This window comes from Sminthopsis crassicaudata, chromosome 3, assembly GCF_048593235.1.
Source record: "Sminthopsis crassicaudata isolate SCR6 chromosome 3, ASM4859323v1, whole genome shotgun sequence".
NCBI classification, from domain to species: Eukaryota; Metazoa; Chordata; class Mammalia; order Dasyuromorphia; family Dasyuridae; genus Sminthopsis; species Sminthopsis crassicaudata.
Genome location: NC_133619.1, coordinates 638,790,025 through 638,806,474, shown reverse-complemented (window position 1 = coordinate 638,806,474; position 16,450 = coordinate 638,790,025). Strand labels below are relative to the sequence as shown.

The 16,450-nt window shown below is 63.3% G+C and overlaps 1 protein-coding gene across 1 annotated transcript; it reads left to right on the top strand.

Annotated features, from left to right (window-relative positions):
* The first annotated feature begins 1,508 nt into the window (after positions 1 to 1,508).
* On the top strand, positions 1,509 to 14,821 carry EHD2 (EH domain containing 2). The gene is made up of 6 exons (XM_074306914.1): positions 1,509 to 1,642; positions 3,852 to 4,343; positions 4,649 to 4,746; positions 6,830 to 7,242; positions 8,810 to 8,974; positions 12,134 to 14,821. Exons 2-6 carry the CDS (start codon positions 3,931 to 3,933, stop codon positions 12,683 to 12,685), a joined length of 1,641 nt encoding a protein of 546 aa, XP_074163015.1. The 5' UTR covers positions 1,509 to 1,642; positions 3,852 to 3,930; the 3' UTR covers positions 12,686 to 14,821.
* Positions 14,822 to 16,450: the final 1,629 nt, after the last annotated feature.

Sequence of the window (16,450 nt, the reverse complement as noted above, 5' to 3'; positions counted from 1 at the left end):
TGCCGGGGACTCTGGGAACTCTGTACGCAGGCGGCTGGGAGGGCCGAATGCGTGCCCAGGGCGGCACTTGCTCCTCACCCGGCCTGGGGAGACCCCGGGATGGTGGGGCAGGGAGTGCAGACACCCGCGGGTACCGGAGACGCTCGTGTGCACAGAGGGACGGGGCGAAGGAGAGATGGGGGAGGGGAGAATGGGGGGGAGAGACGGGGAGCCAAGGGAAAAGGAGGAAGGGGAGAGGAAGGGGAGAGGAAGGGGAGAGAGAAGATGGGTGTGAGAGAGAGGAGGGGAGAGAGGGAGGGGAGAGAGGGAGGGGAGAGAGCCAGGGACCATTTTCAGAATAAATACAAACAGGAGCTAAGTCTCACCTCCCAGCTGGGCAGGAGCAGGGTTATCTCCCTTTAATGGGGGGGGGGGCGGGGAGGCGGACCCCCGGAGCTGCGGACCAACCCGCTCCTTTAGCTTTGAGTGGGTGTCTTCCGCCCTGAGAGATACGGAGTCAGGAAGCGCCTCCGCTGCTCCCGCATCACATCTGCGGGTCCTTAGCGCAACGTGAAGAAACTCCCCCGACGTTAGTGTTTGCATCCCCAGAGCTCAGCACAGCGCCCGCCAGACAGTAAGTTCTGAATGAATCCTCCCTCCCTCTCTCCCTCCCTCCTCCCTCTCTCCCTCCCTCCTTCCTCTCTCCCTCCCTCCTTCCTCCCTCTTTCCCTCCTCCCTCCCTCCCTCCTCCCTCTGTCCCTCTCTCCTCCCTCTTTCCCTCCCTCCCTTCCCTCCTCTCTCCCTCCCTCCTTCCTTCTCTTCCTCCCTCTTTCCTTCCCTCCCTCCCTCCCTCCCTTCCCTCTCTCCCTCCTCCCTCTCTCCCTCCTCCCTCCTTCCCTCCCTCCCTCCTTCCCTTCCCTCCCTCCCTCCTCCCTCTTTCCCTTCCTCCCTTCCCTCCTCCCTCTCTCCCTCCCTCCCTCCCCCCTCTCTCCCTCCTCTCTCTCTCCCTCCTCCCTCCTTCCCTTCCTCCTCCCTCTTTCCCTCCCTCCTCCCTCTCTCCCTCCCTCCTCCCTCCTTCCCTCCCTCCCTCCCTCTTTCCTTCCCTTCCTCCCTCTTTCCCTCTCTCCTTCCTCCTCTCTCCCCCCCTTTCTCAGGTGTCAGAGGAAAGCCCGGAACCTTGATGCTCCCGACTTCCAGCTTGTTCTCCAGCCACTGGGCCAAACGTCAGCGCTTACTGGCCCCACTTTACAGATGGGCAAACTGAGGCTCGGAGAGAGGTGCAACCTGCGGTGCTCCCTCCGCTCCTCCTCGCGGCCTCGGAAGGCCGGCGCTCACAGACCACCGGCGGGGCTGGGGGGAGGAAGGGGCAGAGGGAGAGAGCCGGCTCCCGAGGAGTCGGGAAGAGGCTGGGCTGCCAGCAGGGGGCGGCAGAGGCCGGGGTGGGGGCCTGGCGGGGAGGGGGGCCGGGGAGCGGAGGGGAGGGCGCGGCGGCCGTCCCAGCCCCTCCCTCCTCCCTCCTCCTGCTCCCTCGGCCCCGCCCGCCCGGGCTCAGACAGGACAGCGGACGGCAGCCGCGCCCAGTGCCCCCCGGCCAGCCAGAGCAGCGGGGACCCCGTCGGGCCGGGACAGACGCTTCTTGGGCTCCCGCCTGCGCCGTTGCTCGGTGGGTCCCATCCCAGCCCCGTCCCTCTGCCCCCGCGCCCCCCCGACCTTCCCCTCTCCCCTTTTGCCCGATGCCATCCTCCCTGCCCCCCCGCCCCCCTCCCCTGCCAGGCGCTGCCCTGGTTCCCAGAGCCCAGGGGCCTGCCCCGAGCCCCCCCCCAGCCGGGGCTCAGCCTCTCGCCTCCCGCTGCGGGGACTGAGGCAGCCCGTCGGGGGCCGCCGCCAGCCCCCTCCTCCGCCTCCTCCGCCTCCGCGTTCCCCCCCCCCCCCCCCCCCGTGGAAACCCCGAAATCTGGACTCAGCGGACCGGGTTGGAAGCTCGCTTCCGACGTAGTGTTACTCCCGTTAAATGAGCGGGTCGGACCCAGACTGTCCGGGCCGGCCCCCGCCTCCGGGCAGTCCTCCAGTCGCCGTCCTCTCCCAGGCCCTTGTTTTCCCCTCCCCCTCTGCCCTCCCCCCCCCGCCCTCCGCAGGTATCGGCCCTCCCCCCTCGGCTGCCACCTCTGCGCTGCCCCGGCCCGGTTCTCCCCTCGCGGAGTCTGCCGGGCCCGGGGCTTTGCGGGAGCCCGCCGCCTTTCGGGCCCTCCCCTCCGCAGAGCCTTCTGGGCAGACTCCTCTGTCCGTCCCTGGCGCCCCTCAGTCCCTATTGCCCCTGCCCCCCTTTCCCAGGGAGCCCCCCAGCTCTCAGAGACCCGAAGAGAATAAGCCCCCCTCCCCTCCCGGAACAAATCAGAAAACTGAAGGCGGGGGAGGGCGGGCGGGATTCGGAGGGAGAAGGACCGCGTCTGGGGGAGAGAGGCCGGTGAAATGGGGGCTGGGGGGCGAGGCCTGGAGGGGGCTCCGCGCCCAGGGAGGCTTTGCTCGGCCGTGGCCCTGCTACCAGTGAGACCTCAGCCGGGCCCCCTGCGGCTCCTCTGCCTGACCGGTCAGCGCCCAGGCTGCGCACCCTGTGGCCACTTCCCTGTGCCCTGCCCTGTTCTAGAGCCCTCCGCGCAGGGATCGTGGCACCTGGGGCCAGAACCACGGGTGGGGCGGCCTCCGTGGGAGCCCATCGCCCCAGTGGGAAGAGCAGCTCCTCTTCCCAGAAGCCCTCTGCCCACTCATCCATCCCTCTGTCCATTTCCCCCTGACTCTCGCCCGTTTCTCTAGCGGCCTATTTTTTAGCTCCTCAGAATGGTGAGGATGCTCAGGTTTTCACCCCAGAGTGAGGGAGAAAGCCCTTGGCAGGGAGAGCCCCCGGCCGTAACGGCCCGTCCCAAGCCTCTTGCTCCCTTACAAAAGGCCCATTCGCTCAAGAGACTGAAGCGCCTGAGAACAAGAGCAGGATGGGGACTTTCCTGAACCCCATCCGAACACATACTGATAACAATAACCAAAGTCCTTGATCCCAGAGAGGCGGCCAAGTGACATCCTCTTATTGATAAGAATAAGGATGACGCTGGCCTGGCGCCTGCCTCAGGTTTGCAGAGCTCTCGCTTCACAGGAACCATTCACAGCAAGCAGTGCCCAGAGCATTGTGATACCCATTTTTCTGATGAGGAAGCAGGAGGTGCAGAGAGGTGACTTCAGCCTTAGCTCGCCCTTCTCTGGGCAGCACGGTCCCCCGCCCTCACTGAGGTTTTTTCCCGATATTAGCCTGAATCAGCCTTTCTGTAGCATCCACCCATAGCTCCCAGTTTCACCCCTGGGGCCAAGCAGGATAAATTTGGGTCCTCGGGGCGTATTTTCCCCAGGTCTTCTCATCTAAGGGTTCCAAGTTCTTCCAGTCGGTTTACAGGAGGGAAGCGTGAGCTCCAGGCCCTCCGCCGGCCCGACTAGCCTGTCCTGGCTTAGTGGGGCCCCCACGGTGCCTCTGCCTCGACCAGACCGAGTCCGGGGGCGCGGGCTCAGCCCCGGCCTCCTGCTCTTGGCTGCCTTGGCCTTTTGACCAAGGCGTCCGGCTGCTTCCGCGCTGAGGGACCGGACTATTCATTAATGCATGGACTTAGTCACTGATTTCACTTAATTCTCTGACTGAGAAGAGCCGGCATTTACGGGCGCCTCAGGTTTGCCGAGCACTTTCCGGTATCACCTCATCGGCCGGACACAGCCTGGGAGGCGGGCGAGCGGAACCGGCCGAGGACGGTCCGGGGCCTGCTCGGATAGCAGGCCGGGGAAGAGCCAGGTTCACACCCGGCAGCCCATGATGAAATGTGGTCCTCTTCCTACAGGCAGTCCTCCATCCGTCCGTCTGCGGGCCTCCCCTCGGGTCCGCTGCCCACAGTCTCCTCTCCGGCAGAAGCTTGCGCCATGTTCAGCTGGCTGAAGCGCGGGGGTGGCGGGGCCGCCCGGGGCCAGCGGGCTGAGGCCATCCGCACGGTGACCACGGCGCTCAAGGAGCTGTACCGGGCCAAGCTGCTGCCACTGGAGGAACATTATCGCTTCGGGACCTTCCACTCGCCAGCTCTGGAGGACGCCGACTTCGACGGCAAGCCCATGGTGCTGGTGGCCGGCCAGTACAGCACGGGCAAGACCAGCTTCATCCAGTACCTGCTGGAGCAGGAGGTTCCCGGCTCTCGGGTGGGGCCCGAGCCCACCACCGACTGCTTCGTGGCCGTCATGCACGGGGAGACCGAGGGCACCATGCCCGGCAATGCCCTCGTCGTGGACCCGAACAAGCCTTTTCGCAAACTCAACCCCTTTGGAAACACCTTCCTCAACAGGTGCTCCCCCTGTCATGTTTTTCCTCCCCTCCCCAAGCCTTCCCCTGCCCTCTCCTCCCCAACCTGCCCCTTTCCTCAGTTTCTCCCACAGACGCTCTCCCCTTGTCCCTCCCCTGTCCTGTCCGTGTCCCACTCCCGCTTCTCCCCATTCCCTTCCCGTCTCCCCATGCTCCCTCCCTTTCAGTCCTGCCCCATCCCCTGATTCCTCCCCAGGGAGGAATCTAGGCCAGAATCTAGCCTTTCTAGCCAGATGCTCCTTTTTTCTGGCCGTCCCCCCGACCCTGCCCTGCCCCTGTTCTCCCTAGGTTCATGTGTGCTCATCTTCCCAACCAAGTCCTGGAGAGCATCAGCATCATCGACACCCCGGGCATCCTTTCTGGGGCAAAGCAAAGAGTGAGCCGAGGTAGGCCCGAGGGGCAGCGGGCCGGGCCACGGCCTGCACTGGGGCTCTGGGGGGAGGGAAGACACCCAGACACTGCTGTACCCCTCGGGAGGTATCCAAGGTGTCCTCCGAGAGCCCGGACCCCCACATCCTCAGGGAGTCGCCGCCTCCCCAGGTACTCCAGGGGTCTGGGACCGCTCTCCTAGCGGCCCGGGGCAGAGGGTGACTGGGAGTTCAGGCAGTCAGGCGAGAACCGGGAAGAGCGCAGGGGAGGATGGGATGCTGTGTTGGGACATGTTCATTGCTGGGGAGTGGGGGGGTGGGACTGAACACGTGTGAAGAGTCAGGGCCCAGAGAGCATGCCCAGGCCTAAGCAGTGGGGGTGTGGTGAGCAGACAAGGACAGACAGACAGACAAAGGGAGAGAGGAGAGAGAGAGACAGAGAGGGAGAGAGAAAGAAAAGAGACAGAGGCAGAGAGAGAGAGACAGAGAGAAGGGGGGAGAGAGAATAGAGAAAGAAAAGACAGTGAGAGAAGAAACAGAAAAAGAGACAGAGTGAGAGAGAGAGGGAGGGAGAAAAAGAAAGAGGGAGAGAGGAGTGTGAGGGGGAAGACAGCCACACATAGATTGGGGGGCAGAGTGGAGCAGAGGCTGGTGGGAAATCGGGGCAGGGAAGGGGAGGAGGTGAGCTTGGTTCCCTCTGGAGCCCAGATGTAGGGGGTGGGGTTCCCCTCTCCCTCGGCTGGGCGGGGCAGCCTGGGTCCTGGGTGGGGGCCAAGCCCTTGGTGGAATTTATAAACAGCTGTGGGGGGGGGCAAATTCCTGCCGGGCCTCTCAGACCATAAGAGGAGCCAGGCCGGGCCGAGCCAGGGCAGGCGGGGCCGGAATGTGGGAACATCCCCGGGCCGCCCCCTTTCCTGCACCCCTGGGTCCCCCGAGCTCCATTCCTTCATCAGGTCTCCCTTTCACCGCATTCTCCTTCGGGCTCTTGCAGACGTTTTCAGACTGCGTCTGGACCCTGGGGAGAGGCAGGGTGGGGAGACCCCCCACAGTGGTGGGGGACTCGGGAGCCTGGCCCCCCCGCCCGCTGCTCTGGGCCTTCTGAGATCCTGGGCCTGAGGGAGAAGGGGATGCCCAGGTGTCCGGGGCAGAGGGAACAGAGGAGGACACACAACTTCTGGCCCTGGCCCAAAGATGGGAGGGGGTGCTGAGGGCAAGGGAGGGTTAATGTGTCCCTGGCCCCGTGCCCGGGCCGTCCCAGGAGGGAGGAAGGCGAAGGCTGGAGGCATCTGGAGAAGAGATTGGGAAGACCTTGCCAGGTGGGGGGGCAGGGAAGTCCTGTAGCCTCCTCCCCCACATCCCCCAGGCTGGAGACCAGGTGGGCCCGAGGAGGGGCGAGAGGAGGGCGCAGAGGCAGGGCTGGGACTCCGGGGCTGCCCGCGTGCCGGCGCTGGGTCGGGAGGCCCTGGCGTCTCCAGGCCTGCCTCGGTGCGTTGCCCTGGTAGCCGGGTCAGCGGTCCGGCCTGACTCAGTGTTCCCTCCTCCCTTCCCTTCCTCCCTGAGACACATTTTCCAGGCCTCTGTGTGTTCCTGGGCTGGGAGGGTGGGGTGCGAGTTGGAGGGAGGAAGGGCAGGTGGGTCCCCATGACTCGCTCCCTTCCTCCTCCTACACTTACCCCCGAGGCCTGAGAAGGGGCTGGGGGGGCCCCCGGAGGAGGGGGGCAAGCTGGGCTGGGCAGCCATGGGCAGGACCCGTGTGGGCATCTCCTGTGCATGGGGCTGCCTTCAGGGCCCCGGCCCCCTGGTTCTGTGTCCGGGGATTGTGTAGGAAGAATGAGAACCGATAAGGGGAGGCCGGGGGGGCCCTTCCAAACCCTGGGCTCTCTCCCCACGAAGGAAACCCCAACAACCCTAGTGAACAATGGCTGTTCCTGCCCTGATGGGCTGGGGGGAGGGCCCAGGGAGGAGGGGATGGTGGATACTCCCACAATGCCTCTGGGTGGTTGGCCCAGGAGGTCGGGGATACTTTTGCACTCCGGGGGGGCCCCGGAGCCCCTGGGCCGGGCAGAGGTGGCGGCCCCAAGGGGACCCTTGTCTCCCGCAGGCTACAACTTCCCCTCCGTGCTGCGCTGGTTCGCCGAGCGCGTGGACCTGATCATTCTGCTCTTCGACGCCCATAAGCTGGAGATCTCCGACGAGTTCTCGGAGGCCATCGGGGCCCTGCGGGGGCACGAGGACAAGATCCGGGTGGTCCTCAACAAGGCGGACCTGGTGGAGACGCAGCAGCTGATGCGCGTGTACGGGGCGCTCATGTGGGCGCTGGGCCGCGTGGTGGGGGCCCCCGAGGTCCTGCGCGTCTACATCGGCAGCTTCTGGGCCCAGCCCCTGCTGGTGCCCGACAACCGGCGCCTCTTCGAGCTGGAGGAGCAGGACCTGTTCAGGGACATCCAGGCCCTTCCTCGCCACGCCGCCCTGCGCAGGCTCAACGACCTCGTCAAGCGGGCCCGCCTGGTCCGGGTGAGCCCCAGGTCCTCCCCCCCCCCCCCCGGTGGGTCAGACCGCCCTCCGTGGGCCTCTTGGTCCGAGCCTCGTGGGCCGGAGGTGGCTGGGCGTCCTGGACACCTGGCTCTCCTCCCCTCTCGGGAGGCAGCTCCGGAAACCCCGGAGTCCGGGCGCCACTCCCCCTCCCCCCTTATCTTTTCCCGGCACCTTTCCCTCCTTCCTGCCTGTGAAAGCCATCAGTCCCTTTCCCCACCCACCGACTCCCTGCCAGATTTCTCACAGAAGGCTTACTTGAGCTCCATCCCCTCCTCCTCACTGCCCGCCAGCCTCCTCGGGCACTCCCACCCCCCACCCGGAGCAGCAGAGGGTTCCTCCTGGATCCCCGCCACAGGAGGGGGAGGCGGGAAGAGCCGGCTCCCTGGTCTGCCAGGCTAGGTGAGGAGGCCCTGAGCCCAGGAGGGGCAAGGAGGCTCGGGCGTCTGCGCAGGCCCCCATCCAGCCTCTCGCTCCCCGTCAAGTGAAGGTGCTGCCCCAGATGGTGGGAGTAAGGTCCGGGCTGGCTCTGAGGCTCAGATGAGGGAAGATAGAGCTCGCTGGGCAGCGGGGCAGCAGGAGTCAGTGTCCCTGTGTGCCTCAGTTTCCCCATCTGTAAAATGAGTTGGAGAAGGAAATGGCCACCCACTAGCTGTGTGACCCTGTACAAGTCACCTGACCCTATGTGCCTCAGTTTCCTCATCTGTAAAATGAGCGGGAGAAGGAAAAGGCAAACTACTTCAGTATCTTTGCCAAGAAAAGCCCAAGTGGCTCACCTGGAGTCAGACCGAAAGGACCAGGCACCAAATAAGTCCTTTGTAAATCTCGGTGCGTCCTCATGCGATTAATATTCCCCCTGAGCTCAAATGACGTCCCTGTAGGACATTTCCTGAGAACTGCTGCTCATGGTTATAGAAATAATGAGAGCAATCGCACATTATGGGAAGAGCAGCGCGCCGTCCCTGGAGGAGCCGGCTGAGGAGCGGGGAGGATCTGGGTGGAAATGCTGCCCCTGAGAGGCCGGGCTGGTGGCCGGCCGGCTGCGGGCACAGCTTCGTGATTCCACCAGGAGTGCTGCCCAACCTGGGAGAGGGACTTTCCACACCTGGGAATCCCTCTGCCCTGAATCCTCTGCTCTTACCACTAAGAGCCCACCTACAGTTGTGGGTACGGGGAGCTCCCGGGGGAGGAGCGCCCCTTTGCTGCTGCAGAAGTGGACCCTTTCTCTGCAGCCCCTGGGCCTGGAGCTTCCTGGAGCCCCGAGTGGTGGAATGACTTTTCCGGCCTCAGCCAGCCAGTGCCCGTCTGATTCCCGAGCCCCCTCCGCCCCCCTAGAGCTGTTATCATCCCCTTCCAGAGGTGGACGTGCAGCCTGCCCCTCTTCTCCTGAAGGTGGAGAGGAGGCTGCTCCCTTCCCCGGGCTTGTGGCCGGCTCCAGCCAGGAGGGGCAGGCTCTGGAGGGGAGCAGCACTTATTAGGCTCCTCTTGTGTGCCTGGAGCTGGTCTGGGGAGGGGGGGCCGTGGGTGAGCCTGCTGTCTGCCCCCCCAGGTGCACGCCTACATCATCAGCTACCTGAAGAAGGAGATGCCCTCCATGTTTGGGAAGGAGAACAAGAAGAAGCAGCTCATCGCCAAACTGCCCGTCATCTTCGCCAAGATCCAGCTGGAGCATCAGATCTCCCCCGGAGACTTCCCCGACTGTGAGCAGATGCAGGTCAGTGGGGCCCAGGGATGGGCTGCCCGGAGAAGCCCGCCCTCGGGAGCGGGAGTCCGGAGGACTTCTTGGAGGAAGGGCAGGGGCTGTGGGAGGGGGCTTGGCCATCCCTGAATTACATCGGGCAGGACCATAGATCCACAGGGACGCGGGGGACGAGCCGCCCGAAGGGGCGCTTTCAGCCCTGCCAAGGGGCGGCCAGGCCCTTGTTGTTGGAAGGCCTTCTCTGACTGCCAGGCTCTGGGCGGCCCTTTGTTCTCGGTTCCGTCCTCGGAGCCAAACCAAACAGGCTGCCTCCCTCCCCGCACAGCTGGGGAGACCCCTCTCAGCTCCCCCCAAGTCTTCAGACGAGCCCCACTCAGGCCCTTCGGCCTATCCCCCTGTCGTGAACTCCGGGCCCTATTGGGGGCCACCCAGCTTGTCCGTATCCCTCTTCCAACATGGAGCCAGGGACTCTGGGCAGGTCCGAGGTTGGCGTCAGCTCTTTCTGGAAGCTCTGTCCCTCTTACCCTGGGTCTGCGTTCACTTTCTCGGCCACCGTGCCACGTGACCGAGTTGCGCTGAGTTTGTGGGCCCCACAGACCCTCAGATTCTTTTCAGGACAAGTGCTGGCTTTCCGTGCTCCCTCTATCATAAGCTTGCCAAGTTGATTTCTCTTTTCTTATCCCCCTCCTCACATTCTCTCTCCTTCTCAGCTTGATGTCATCTCGATTGTGGACGAGCAGGTGCTCTGTCCCTTTAAGTCTGAGAAAAATGTTGTGGGCCAAGCCCAACTCCCCGGAATACCCCTCCCAGAAGCCCCAGATACATTGACATGGAACCATTAGGAAGCTCCTTGATAATTGCACGTTTAACCTTCTTAGATTCCTTACCGTCTAAGGGAAGGGGGGGAAGGAGGGGGAGGTTTTGCAAATGATAAATTATCATATTATAATATTTTGAAAATAATACGATAATTTTCACCCCAGAAATAAATTAAAAATTAAAAGTTCCTTAAACCCGGCCAGTCAAGCCATTCCTACACCATCCATGTTACTTCCTCATGAAAAGCTTTGCTAAAACCCCAACAAGCGGGAGCCACATGATGCCCAGGGCTCTCCCCGCCCACGAGTCTGTGCGTCCTCCCCAAAAGAAAACGGCGTCAGCCAGGCCGGGACCCATCGCCTCTCGGGGGTCACTGCACCGCTCTTTGGGCGCTTGCCCACCGTCTCTTTAGAGATGTCTGAGAATTTTCCCAGGTCGCACAGCCAACTCATTGCTCTTATCCCCCTTGTGAAAAACCGGCTTGCCCTTCTCCAGGATTCTGGTTCTGGCCCAGAGCCGGGAAGGACCCGAAGAAGTTCATCGGGCCTAGGGGCGTCAAGGGCAGGGACGGCTCGCTTCCCATCTCACTGACCGGCTGGGACGTCAGCTCCCCCTTCGGCATTTTTGATCTATCACTTTTAGCATAAGAGTCACCAGGGAAATAGGAGAAAATTAAGACCCCACGCTCATGCTATTGCTGATTGTCATCGGCTCATCTGTCCAAAACAAACAACTCTTCCCCTTAATCTCGACCCTTTTCTGTTTCCTCCTTCTCTTGCCACCCTCCACTCCTAAGTTTTCTAATTCCTGACTGCTGAGGCAATTGGGGTTACGTGACTTGCCCAGGGTCACACAGCCAGGAAGTGTTGTGTCTGAGGCCGGATTTGAACTTGGGTCCTCCTGACTTCAGGGCCGGTGCTCCATCCACTGCACCCTCCAGCTGCCCCTGACTGTATTTTTTACATGATCATGACTATATTTTTCCTTCCATTCCTTGGCCTTGGTCCCATTTTCTGTATGTTTCTTTCAAAATCTAAGAGATCTGGCAATTCCCAGCATCCCCATCTTCCTCCTTGATGGATTTCTTTGCCTTTTGTGGCTCGGGAACGCCCTCCTCGAGCACCTCCCGGCTCTCTTGGGTGGTCTCCCCCCGACGCACCGTCGGTCACGGGACCTCGCCAATCTTTCCACTGGACCCTTTGGAATCAGCCTTCCCCTCGGTCCAGGGGCCTGGCGGCCCATTTCCTCTGCTCCATCGCGAACTCGAGGAGGGGGCGCTCACTTCCCCCCAGGGTCCCTTCCTCTCCACCTCTGCCCCGCTTCCTCTCTATGAGGCAGAATAATGCAGGGTCAGATTTCCCCTTCTCGGCCCCCCGCCTTTTGAAAGCTGAAATTCTCATTAAGGGTAATTCAAGGAGTCGTTCAGCTGGAGAAGGGCAGGGAGCAGCCGCCCCGACCCCTCATCCATTTCCCCATGGTCTCGAGTCTGGTCCCATGGCGGCCTCCCTGCTATTCCGGCCTCCTCTGACCTTCCCCAGATCCTCGTTTCCCCATCCTGCCCTGATGGTCCCGGGTCCCCTCACACAGCTACACTTCCTCAGTCACCGTCCCCTCTCGGCTGGGTTGTTGCTCAAACTCGGGGCCGCTGGAGACAGGCAGGGGAGTTTACTGAGCGGCCTGGGACCCTTCTTGGATTCTGTGCTTGGAGAATCTCTGGGTTCCCTGGAGATTCTCCCTTTTTTGTGGCTCATTGGCTCTTCCGTGTCTGTATTGGGGGGATACTCACAGGCAGTCTTTCCCCCCCCCCCTTCTCACCTAAATCTCAGGGCAGGTAGGGGCAGCAGGAGCCCCAGTCCTGAAGTCAGGGGGCCTGAGTTCAAATCCAGCCTCAGACACTTAACACGTCCTGGCTGCGTGACCCTGGTCAAGTCACTGAACCCCAACTGCCTCAGGGGGAAAATATCAGTGCAGTTAGCAGGGAGGAGGAGGAGGGGGAGGTGATGGGGAAGGCAACATGGGGACTTTTATAGAAATGTGGGATGCAGCATGGGAAGGATGCTGGGTTAAGACTTCTGGGATTGGGGCCGGCAGAAGCCAGAGTCCAAGGGGATGGTGTCTGGAACAGGGATGCATCCCTGTGCTGCTCCTCGTCCTCCCTCTCGCATTTCTCCCTTTCTTCCCTCCCTTTTTCTCTCCATCCCTCCACTGTCCCTCCTTCCTTCCTACCTGGGCCTCTGCGGCTCCTCGGCCTCCATCCATCTTCCCCTGACTTTCTTGGCCTGCCCTTTGCCCCCGTCCATCCCCCGCCTCCCTCCCTGTCCCTGGCTCTCTCTGACCCCCGCTCTCCCTGGGCAGGAGCAGCTCATGGTTCACGACTTCACCAAGTTCCACTCGCTGAAGCCCAAGTTGCTGGAGGCCTTGGACGAGATGCTGACCCAGGACATCGCCAAGCTGATGCCCCTGCTCCGCCAGGAGGAGCTGGAGAGCCCCGAGGTGGGCGTGCAGGGGGGTGCCTTTGAGGGCACCCACATGGGCCCCTTCGTGGAGCTGGGCCCGGGAGAGGCCCTGGGGGAGGGGGGGGAGGAGGGGGACGAGGAGGCCGAGTGGGTGGTGACCAAGGACAAGTCCAAGTACGACGAGATCTTCTACAACCTGGCCCCGGCCGACGGCAAGCTCAGCGGCTCCAAGGCCAAGACGTGGATGGTGGGCACCAAGCTGCCCAATTCGGTGCTGGGCCGCATCTGGAAGCTGAGCGACGTGGACCGCGACGGCATGCTGGACGACGAGGAGTTCGCGCTGGCCAGCCACCTCATCGAGGCCAAGCTGGAGGGCCACGGGCTGCCCGCCGACCTGCCACGGCACCTGGTGCCGCCCTCCAAGCGCCGCCACAAGGGCTCGGCGGAGTGATCACCCCCGAGCCCCGACCCCCGGCCGGCCCGCGCCGTCCTCCCGCCTGACCCCTCTGGCTTCCCTCGGAGCTTGCTGTGAATCCCCCCGGCCGGCCGGCCCCCGACCCCCAGCCCGGAGCCCCGTCTATGTTCCGGTCTGGGGCCCGGATCCCTGCCTGTCCTTGGTGCTCCGGGGCCCCTCCCAACTCCCAGCCGGCCTCCCTGTCTATCCCCCTGCATCTCCACTGTGCCCACTGCCCGCCTCCAGCCTCCCCCCGGAACTCCCTGTGTCCCCCCTGCTTCCTCCTCTCCATCTCAGTCACCTTGTTTCTGTAAGCTTCTCTCGGGATCTCTCCCCCGCCCCATGCCCAGATCCCGCTCCGAAGCCCAGTCTTGGTCTCCCCCGTCTTCCCCCCACCCCAGGCCCCTCACACCCCTCACTCTCCCCGCTCAGACAACCTGACCCAAATGTGAAGCATTGTGCTCCGGCCTGGCCCCGGGAGCCCCTTCCCCCGGACTTCCAAAGGCCCAAGGGCTCCATGGACTAGGACATCCTCCTCCCTCCTCCAGCTCCACCCCACTTCTCCTCCTAAGAAGGGGCTTTGCAAGGAGCTGGGGGGGAGGGGATGTCCCACCCCCAACACTCACTCACACACACACTCTCACACTGGCTCACACACACACTCTCACACTGGCTCACACACACACTCTCACACTCACACTCACACTCACACTCACACACACACCTACTTGATCAGTAGATACAGTTGAGGACCAAGGAGAGGGGAATAAGTCTGAGGTTTAAAGCTGTGTATACATTCAGTGTATATGCATTGTGCGTGCAGGTGATTGACCCTTGGGTATGTGACCTGGGGAAGGAGCCCCCACTGGTTGAGTCCGTATGGAAGGCGGGGAAGGGGCCCGGGAGGACGGAGAGCGACGGATCCGGTCCTAAGCCCTCCCTGCTCCCCTCCATTCCCCTCAGTGCCCAACACTGGTCACTCATCCAAGGTTCAAGGGCAAGGTCAGGCCGGGAGGGGCGAGGCTGACCTGCCCAAGTGGGGGAAGGTGATTTCAGAAAGAAAAGAGAGTGGGGTTTCTTTGAGGGTTCTGGTCCATGTCCCAGCGTCTCCGAGGCGGCCGTCAGGAGATTGCCCAGGGCCTTGTTGGGGTGGTCGGTCCCCACAGGAGCGCCCCGGCCGGCAGAGCCTAGGCCCGGGGAGCTAGCTGCCCCCTGATGCTCCATCCTCTGGGCCCATTGTCTGTGGAGCTCAAGGGAGGACCTTCGGCCGTCTCTGATATGGAATGGGGGGGTCCTTTATTTCTGTGGCGCATCCTCCCCCATCAGCCGACCCTCGAGTCCACGAAGGACGAGGGGAGGGCAGTGAGTGCCCCGGCCCGGGTCTCAGAGGCCATGCTTGCACCCTCCCTCCCGGACTGTGGCCCGACTCCTGCAGGAGCCCCTTCCCAAAGAGCGAGACGGAAGGAGCTCGGGTGTCGGCACATCCCGCCCTTTGTTTTACAGATGGGGAAACTGAGGCTGAGACAGGTTAAGTGCTGAGGGTCTGAGGCAAGATTTCTTCCTGACTCTTTAGTCTGCATGGGGTACGGAGGAAGGGCAGGGACCTGGGGCTAGTCCCCTTCCCCTCCTGGGGACCCTGAGATGGGAGCGGGGGCCTGGGGAGGGCTTCCCTCCCCCCAAAGTCCCCGGAAGAGGGGCTCCCTCACACACACACACACACACACACACACACACACTCACACCCCTGTGCTTAGAGACCCCCGGAGGACATCGTTTCCTCTCTAGGCTGCCCAGCATTTGTGGCCAGGCTGACCCCTGATGTGAAGCCCAGCCCCAGGCTGGGTGGATGAGGGGAGGGGGCTTCTCTACCGCCATGGAGCCCTGCCTGGCCTGAGGGAGAGCGAGCATCCTCAGGCCCAGCCCGGCCCGCCAACGGAGGGGGGGTCTCCGCTTCCTCGCTGGGGAAGAAGCAGCGGTTCCCAGGCCCGGAGGCCGGGAAGAGGGAGAGGGGGCGCCCCGGCCGGGGGTCAGCTGGGCGCGGCGCGGGTCCCCGAGACCTCCCGGGGAGGGGGGGCGGCCGCGGCGCCAGGGAATGGGAGAGTGTGATGTTCCGTAATAAAAGTGCTTCTCACAGCTCGGCCCGGGCCTCCCTGTGGGGGGAGGGGCCGGTGATTCAGAGGGGCTGCCTGGCCCCGGTGACTCAGAGCTGGGCCGCCCGCCAGCGGGACATATTTTCCAAAGAAAAGTTAACATTCCCTTCCCGGCCCGCGCCCTCCTGGGGGACCCTCTGGCTCCACCCCGGCCCGGCCCCTTGGCCCTCGCTGGGCCTGGGAACAGATTCTGGCGCGGAGCGGGGGCTCGGCCAAATGGCCGCGCTCCAGCTCGGGGCACCGGGCGAAGCCGACGTGGGCCCGCCCGGCGGGGACGGGTCCGCACAGAACGTCCCCGTGCGCCCCGTACAGCGCTGGGCCCCGCACACTGCAAACCGGTGCCCGGAGCTGAGGCGGGGCTCGCCGGGCCTTGGAGCGGGGGTGGCCAGGGGGACGCGGCTCGGAGGAGCCCCCCTCCCCCCGGCGAGACCCCCGACCCAGAAACCACCCCAGGGACACTCTGACGTCACGACTGGGGCCGTCGAGTCTATGAGCACGGATTAAGCGCCTGCTGTCTACCAGACTCTACAAAGGGAGCAAAAGAGCGCTCGGCTTAACTTGCCAACGAGCTGGGGCGGGATAATGGGGGGCTCTGGGAGGAAGGCGCTGAGAGGCTTCTGGCGGAGGGCGGGACGTCAGCGGAGGCCCGGAGGATGCTGGGGAACAGCCGCCAGAGCCGGAGATTTCACGAGGCCCAGGGTAGCCTCGGGCCGGCTCTGCCCTCCTTCCTCCCTCCTCCAAGGCTCCCTCCCCGCCTCCCCTGAAGTCGCCCACTTAGGGCTGCCTTCCCCCTCCCCGGGAGGCGGGAGCCCCCTGGCGTCCGTGTGCGCCAGTGCAGGCCCCGGCCCGGGAGCACCCCGGAGATCCCGAGGGGTCTTAGAGAGACCGCGGCCGCGTCCACTCCAGGGGGGGGGGACTGAGGCTGGGCCACGTATCGGCCAGTCAGGCGCTGCACGCAGGCGCGCTGCTTTTCTATTGTTTCTCCCCTTCCCTTTTTTCAATAGCAGTTCATTTTTCCAAAGTCACTTCCCAAAAGTTTTGTGTTCCTCCCCCGAGACACAAGCGACCCCACGTAGATAAATATAGGCGATCCCCCCCGCGTTTCCCTATTTGTCTCCTTGTGCAAGAAAAATCAGACCGAGGGGGAAAACACGAGAAAGAGAAAACAAGCAACAAAGGGAAAGGGCCCCCCGCCTTTCTCTCCGGGAGCGGCGCGCCCCCTCCATTGGAATTGCCTCAAACCGTCTGAAAAAAGCCCCTCCCTTTTATTATTGCCGGACCCTGTGTGAAACGTGCACAGGGGCCCTGGGCCTGCTCTTCCCTCGGCGTCGGGCCTGGCCGTCCCTCCTCCCTGAAATCCTCCCGCTGCTCGTCTCTTACCGAGCAATAATATTCCGAAACACTCACATCCCACAGTTTGTTCATCCCCAGTTATTGATGAGCAGCCCCTCAGGTCCCAGCTCCTCCCGCCACAAACACTTCTGCGCACGTGCCGGCCCTTTCCCTGCTTTAGGATCTCTCTGGGATACAGGAGAGACACTAACCACTGGACTATCCTGCTGAGTGGTGAAGGGCAAGGACTCCATCAGGGCTCAAACTCAGGGCCTCCTCT

Excerpts from the sequence above, each read along its gene's own strand:
- EHD2 (XM_074306914.1), top strand. The coding sequence starts at position 3,931 with ATGTTCAGCTGGCTGAAGCGCGGGGGTGGCGGGGCCGCCCGGGGCCAG. Across the intron at positions 4,344-4,648 it reads GGAAACACCTTCCTCAACAG|GTTCATGTGTGCTCATCTTC; the intron begins GTGCTCCCCCTG and ends TGTTCTCCCTAG. Across the intron at positions 7,243-8,809 it reads AGCGGGCCCGCCTGGTCCGG|GTGCACGCCTACATCATCAG; the intron begins GTGAGCCCCAGG and ends CTGCCCCCCCAG.